Source organism: Scomber scombrus, chromosome 2 (assembly GCF_963691925.1).
Source record: "Scomber scombrus chromosome 2, fScoSco1.1, whole genome shotgun sequence".
Classification (NCBI taxonomy): domain Eukaryota; kingdom Metazoa; phylum Chordata; class Actinopteri; order Scombriformes; family Scombridae; genus Scomber; species Scomber scombrus.
Window position 1 is genome coordinate 21,691,745 of NC_084971.1, and position 7,353 is coordinate 21,699,097.

Genomic DNA, 7,353 nt, shown 5'->3' on the forward strand with positions numbered 1-7,353 from the left:
TAGAGCAATCTACAGTGATTAGTGGTTGAATAAGGTTATATTCGGAGATCACCAATTACAAGCACCTAGTGTCACTGTCTGAACCATAATGACGATGATGGATGGCTCTGTAACAACAGATGAAAAAGGTAATTTTCTCTCAAACAGAAATTGTAGCTATAGGCTTAGACTGAGTCAATAATTGTCTTAGGGCAACGGAATCAACACACCAACATTAAAAAAGTACAGCATGACCAAAAATGTATTTAAACCATTTATTGTTTTTAACAAAACAAGACCAATGCCACCGTCAATGTTGATCCCTGCCAATGAAACCACAGGCTGTGTATACAAAATACTGCTGCTTTTAGAGGCAGCAACTTTATAAATGTTGAGCAACACTGAAAAGAACCATTTTTGAAAGACTGTGATCAAACAATTAAATATCAAAATGGCCAATCATTAAGACAGAGAATTGAGGACATATGATAGATTAAAAGAGAAAATGGCACAATTAAAGACAATGGCCCTTATTTTTCAAGTGACAAAACTTGCTCATTTATGCACTTATTTTCCAACATTGAACAAATCTGGTAACCGTTCTTCATATATGGCATCACACATCTAGTGTGAAAGTATGACCCCTTGGACTGGTAGTTCCCTGCATTAAAAACACACCTGTCTTGATTTTCCATATGAGAGACTGCAGATGGAAGCAATGAAGTTCATGTGTTAAGTTGTGAGGGATTTGATTTCTTTAAGTGTTTCCTAAATGCATCTTAACCATAAAAGTGAGGCACTCAACAGTGCTTGGCTCCACATACAGCAAAGAGAGGGTAGCTGAACATTGCTCTTCTGAGAATACGTACCTGTATGAAACCTGTTATTTTAATTAAAGGATGTGGTTAAATGTGGAATTGTGATTTTAAATGCCTATTTTTCAGCTGAATCTTGAAAGTTACAGTTTTTCAATAATTAGTCCAGTTTCATAAGTCAAACAAGTCATTTTTCTGTATCTTAAGACCTGATTATGTAATTTCTGTCACATCCAGATACAAATGAAGGCCGATATCTTGGGATATAAAAAACATGGGATGAAATCTAGCTTTAGTACTGTTCAGCCATCATTAATACTGTGAGAGCTGACCAGCCAGTGAAAGGGTGGCTTCCTTGGCCCCTTCCAGTGCTGTCATTGTACTGTTCCCAGATATACCCTGTTTCAACATACTGTCTATAAACATTATTGATAATGTTAGTCCTGAGTTCCTCATAAAGAGCAGTTGACTTCTCTTGGTATGGCCCATGTGTGGTGCTGTAGTGGTGGAGGGCTCTGACTGCCAAGTAATTGATGTTAATCCATATGGGTCCCCTCCAGTAGGGTGCGTCATGTTCTGTGTTTCGCTTCATGTACATGGGATCAGCCTTTGAGAGTGAACGCAGGCCGTAGGGGGTCCACAGCTTATTGGAGTCTCTAATCTCTCGAAGAATATGTTCTAGTTTGGGTGAGTCTGGTTCGAGGATGTGCAGCAAGAAGGGGAACAAGCTAACATAACCTAGAGCATTGACATATTGTTGCTTGGGCGCCCTGCGGACAGAACGCACAAGGCGTGCTACAGGGAACTGATGACGAGGTTGTCCAGGGGGTACGTACACCTTCTCCTGCTGCAAGGACACGGCCTGAGTGTGGTTGCCAAAGTCACTGAAAGCGCGGAGTTGTTCTGACCAGTGGAGCTCGTTCAGCAGATTGTTGTCACTGAGCACTTGATGGGTGAGTTGGTAGTCCTGATGGGGTTCACCTAAAAGCTGAGCTATACGAGCCATGATCCCTGAGGACAAGGCCATCCAGCAGTGTAAATCCACATGGCGCTCATCTGCTGATGGGTGTGAGGCTCGAGGGTAGTCATCCAGCCCAGATGTCAAGGTCTTGGGGTTGAGGAATAGATTGGTGTCCTTGTCACGTCCACGCCAGCGGTAAGAGTTGGGTAGGAGCCCTGACTGTGTGGTGTTGTACCATTCAAACCAGGTTTTCAGTCTTGGGAATAGTCGTCTGAGGAAAGGCAAGGTAGGTTGAGACGCTGCCTTGTCTGGATTTGAAGAGAGCTGTTCAATGAGTTCCTGGAGACTTAAGAAGAGAGTGGGTGGGTTGGCATTTTCATTCCGCTGAACTACAAACTCAGCTGGGACCTTACTGCGAGCCTCATCTCCAAGGATCTGCTCACGGGGGATCCAGCCCTCAATATTCATCAGGTCTATCCAGTGAGCAATAGCCTCTCTTGTCACTTGGGGATCCCACTTGCTCAGCAGCAACTGGTGAAAGCCCTCATCCCAGAGGAATCCTCTGGGAAAGAAAGAGCGTGATGGGACAGCAGTAAATAATGCGCCTTCAGGGTACAAGAGCGGATATTCATTGTAGACTGACTGTACCACTGACTGGCCGTAGAAATAGCCCATTCCACCTAACATGTTGCTGAGTGCTGCCTTGCCAAATTTAATATGTGCCTGGCTAAAACCTTTCTTCTCAAGCCCAAAAATGTTCTCAAACTTTGCATCAAACTCAGCTTTTCTCTTCTCCAGCTCCTGAGTCATGACTGAGCCCACCATCTGATTTGGACGGGCTTGGAAGCTTGCAGACTCAAACAGAACCTCGATCTGAAATGGAGTTTGGACGGTGACCTGGTGAACCACAAAGTCACTTTCTTTCCTCGTGTCGGCAGGTTTCTGTTGGTTTTGGTGATGTGGAGGCTTATAGGTGTCCACAGCAATGTAATGTCTCTTCTCACCAGATGGAGGGCTGTAGACAGACCTGCGGTTCAGACTGTTCTTCACAATATCAGTCAGCTTCTCCAAGCCAGGGGAGACAGTCTGAAGGTAGTTATAACTGAAAAGACAAGAAACTAGTGATTACCACCATTTTTTTTCACAATCTATGCAATCTAAGCTGTCACAAAAAAACGTTCAGGTGTAGTTTGCAGGCAGTCACTGCTACACAAATGATCCTAACTGCACTAGCTATGCTTATGAAGCCTTGGCACACTGTATCTTACCCCTTGCTGTATGTACTGGTGACTCAGAAGTGAATCGACTGGTCACACAATGGATCAGTAAAATTCAAAATTAAGCTCCCACTTAAACTAAATCTGCCATTGACCTACCATAAATCATAATTCATACAATTCTTATTATTTCTATAAGTGCATACTTGTCTGTTTTGCTATGGTGGTCCGCTCTGGCCTTCGTGAAATAGTGAAATATTGTTGGTCCCTGTGAATGTTGCTAGCAGTCAGCTAACAGAAAGTCCTGATCCAATCAATATAAAACTTTAGTGCAACAACAGCCCTTTCTGAAGGTGGAAGTCCACCTTTACTGAGGTAAATTGATGCTGTGCTGTTTCAGAAAAATAATAGTGGCTTTATGAAAACTGTCTGCTTCTCAAACTTTATTTACCCTATTATATGTCACAATGACCAGGAAATAAAAAGAGATGAAAACAAAGGCTGAAAGGTCTATTTTTGCTGCCATCTAGCGGTTAGGATTTTCTTACACCAGAAGTCATGTGGGATCACACTACAGTATAACATGACATTTCTACTGAGTGTCACACAAAGATTAAGAGGCCAAACTTCTGATGCTGGGAATCTAGAGATGTGAAAAGGGCCCCAAACTCAAAATCAATTCATATCAGTGCAACTATGCTTTTCTGCAGGAAAAGATTTAGTGTTTTCACTACTCTATGTATTTTTTATACATAGATCTGGCATTAGCATGTAGTTTAAATGGCCTCTGTTGATTGCTGTTAAATGACAATGTCTTCTCACCTTATTACCAAGATTTTTGTACATATGCAGCTTTTCTATTTGACTGATTGACAGTTGTAAACTGTTTGGACAAATACAGCATTGCTTTATTATATTTTATTATTTTATTTATTAAATATTCTGTATTTTGTTCATTTTAAGAGCCATTTAGTCTAATTGCCAATTTTCTTAACTGATAAAACTGAACACTGGTTCTCTATGTTCCCTCCAGCTTTCTAGTCTACTCTCTCCTTCGTGGGTGGTGCTGATCTTACCATTCTCTCGTGTATTCATGAATTTACCTGGCATATTTAGCGCTGGATAATTCCCCAGTAACGGGCTTTCGGAACGTGATCTTGAAGTTGCCGAGCTCCTCTGAGAAACCAGTGATGGATGCGAGGCGGTCTCTCTCTTCCACGTGAGCCTCCAGTGAGCCCTGTGTATCAGCTGCTGCGTAGAACATCAGGGAGATGACTGGTGCTTGAGGGGAAGAGCTCTGATGGGGGGGGGGGGGGGGGGGGGGGAATCAGTATCCTATAATTATCAAAGTTTAGACCAGAAATCATTAAATACTGCTATCACAGAAATTGTAAGTATTTACCATATAATTTGTACCATATAAAATACATCTGCCCCTACAGTAAAGCTGAATAAACACAGTTAGTACTTACATGCTGTTTGGCAGTGACCCTCCAGGTCGAGTCTCCTCCATGATCCCCTCCCATTCTCTTGACAAACTCTGTGGTCAGTGTGAAATCGATGTCTCGGATTTCCTGGACACCAAAGTTAATCCCGTCGTGCATCAGCCAGCCATAGCCTTGCAAACGATCTCCCTGCTCGCAAGTATGCCTCAGGTTCACGTCCATGTCGGAAAACTGACGCATCCACATCATACCTGAAGAGATACAATTAGTAACGTAAATTTGTCTGTAAAGCACAGAGGACGCATAAATAGATCTGCTTCAAATTATGTGGGAAAGAATAACTTGTCAACAGTTTCACATAAAAGGTAAGTCCCGAAACGCATTGGCAACGTGCAGTAAGTTACTAGCCAAGTGGGTTTTGAGAACAGCAGTGCATAATTATAGGTGCTTACTCAATACTGGAAATTGCACTTTTTGTTGTCACCTAATCAACAAGAGAAGTCCAAATTGGCTGCTACAATAAACAGTTGCCAAAACCGCTGCCATAATTTACCTGAAATTAGAAAGAGTCTGGGCTCATTTCCCACTCTGTCCGTACTCAAGTGCAATTTAACAATAAAGATTTGATTAATATAACAATGTGAATATTTTGTAAATATTTTGCAAACAATTAAACATCAACAACCAAAAACATCTCTAAAATATGGTAATGTTATACAAGATATAGTGTCATAAATATTTAGATTATGTCAGTATCATCCAGCCCTACTTATAACTTACTATAATCACAAGTCATGCCCCATCTGCACATAATTACAGAAATATCATATGTCTGTCCGTTTTTTCTTTAACCTTTAGCATCAGTTTGACTCTGAGTGTGTCAGCGCACCTGTCACCATTGACTTGGGACTCCTGGTTTTCATGCCAAAGTAGACCTGAGGTCTGTATGAGCCCCAGAACCTCTCTGGGGAAACTTTGGCACTGCTGCAATTGGCATCCAGGACAGGATGTGACGGGTGCAGGGTCACCACCCGTTTGGCCAGGGTGGACCGCATGTAGAGGGCATAAAAGAACCAGATCAGGCTGAATATGCAAAGGCCGATAGAGATGTTGATGAAGATTTTGCCTATATCGACTTTTTTTTTCTTCTCCTTGCGGTGAAATGCAGAGGGCTTCTCATCTTTCCTCGGAGGGGGAGCAGCTTCACCAGTCACCACCCTCTTCCTCTGCCTGCCCATCCTGCCCTTCTGAAGCTGGAACCAAAAAGACGATGAAGACAGATATTTAAATATCATAGACTAATTATGTGTGTAGCACCATGAAGAACTGATGCAAATGGGCTGCTTTAGACAATGCTTTCTTACGCACTCATCAATGAACGACTTTATTCATACAACATATAGTATCCAAAATTTTACATGTAATGTCTTTTTCTGAGTCTTATAATTAGTTTGATTTACAATACTTACAACGCAACTAACCAACCAACAGTCCACAAACTAGACTGAAGGCAACAGAGAATATTGACATTAGCAAAGCTGGAATCAGATTATTTGGACATTTTTCTTTAAAAAATGACTCCAACACTAAACTGATTATCAAAATAGCTGGCAATCAGTTTAATAGTTGACAACCAATCGACTAATCGTTGAAGCCCTACACTACTCAATTGAAATGCACATGTAGTTGCCAGTCTATTAGATACATCTTGCTAAAACTAATAATACAACAAACATAAGAGCCCTGCTATACAAAGCCCAGTTTTTGTTAAAATTTGAGAGAGGTGTCGTTTCATGTTTATTATTATTTTGGAGGCTGAGAGGTGTTTCACATTTTTAGTCTACCCTGATTTAAGTGACGAGAATAGAGGCTGAACAGATTGTAAAGGCCTTTAAGGCAAAACTGTGATTTTTTTTTGGGGCGACTATATAAATAAAACTGACTCAAAATGACTTATTTGTGTTTTGGCAGGTTGTTTTAGCAGGTTCAGCAGGTCTAAGATTGTAATCTTAGCTAGACAGCTAAATACCTCACTCCAATTTATAAAACAAATGATCAATTTGCATTACCAATTAATGTTATGTCAATCGAGTAATTAATTATCAGTTTCAGCTTCAAGTACAATGTCCAGTTTGTATTGATACTGCCTTTAGAGTCATTTTGAAGTTTGTGGTGCATCAGGATTGTTTTGAGTTATACTGACAGGTGTTTGTTTTTATTGCGTCCATCTTATTTACATTAATGATGGTATATTAAATTGGCAGGGTTCATTGCAGGGCTGTATGTTGCACTGTATTAGCTACCTAATTATAACCTGACAGCATTTCATTAACCAAAGCAGGGGGGATACTATCACAGTAGGATACATATAATATATTACAGAATCTGGCCATAATTATAATAACATTTATCTGATCAAATTCGCCCCCATCATTGTCATTATGAGTATTTTGTAGCCTCCTGTAAAGTTAAATTCACGTCATCTCAGGCTAAAAAAAGCGGTGTAGCTATCATTAACCTTTCGGGGCATATCATGGCACACCATGCAGTTTGACGACGTCGACCACTTTATAAATTAACCCCGGCCTGTGTGCAATGTGTCTCAAATGTAAATATCTCTCCCAGACACTTGTTTTAAGCAGGTTGCCACTGACTTAACGCCCTGGTAATGCAACATTTCCTGCAGGCTGCATGCTACTCGCTGGTAGTGCCATGATGCTAACTATAACGTTACTTTTAGCGAAACCGACCGTCTGTCACCATACAACGTGACAGCGGATAAAATACGGGGCTGAATCGTAGTTCTAGCTTAAGGTTCATTGAACAAAAAGGTTACCGACCTGTCAAAATACCAGTAGACTCTCAGCTGCTCATTATCCGCTGCTAGCTCACTAGCTACTTCTGGTTACTACGCTTCCACTGACGTGTACTCCTGA

At 41.2% G+C, this 7,353-nt stretch overlaps 1 protein-coding gene across 1 annotated transcript; it reads right to left on the reverse strand.

Moving 5' to 3' along the window:
* Positions 1–240: 240 nt before the first annotated feature.
* On the reverse strand, positions 241–7,322 carry mogs (mannosyl-oligosaccharide glucosidase). Its single transcript, XM_062430966.1, has 5 exons — positions 7,258–7,322; positions 5,307–5,670; positions 4,445–4,668; positions 4,076–4,269; positions 241–2,857 (listed from the first exon to the last, which is right to left on the reverse strand). The coding sequence occupies exons 2-5, from the start codon at positions 5,653–5,655 to the stop codon at positions 1,087–1,089; spliced, it is 2,538 nt and encodes an 845-aa protein (XP_062286950.1). The 5' UTR covers positions 5,656–5,670; positions 7,258–7,322; the 3' UTR covers positions 241–1,086.
* Positions 7,323–7,353: the final 31 nt, after the last annotated feature.

Coding starts and splice junctions, on each gene's coding strand:
- mogs (XM_062430966.1), bottom strand. CDS start 5,655: ATGGGCAGGCAGAGGAAGAGGGTGGTGACTGGTGAAGCTGCTCCCCCT. Junction 4,669..5,306: donor TCCCAAGTCAATGGTGACAG/GTGCGCTGACAC, acceptor GTATCTCTTCAG/GTATGATGTGGATGCGTCAG. Junction 4,270..4,444: donor GGGTCACTGCCAAACAGCAT/GTAAGTACTAAC, acceptor CCCCCCCATCAG/AGCTCTTCCCCTCAAGCACC.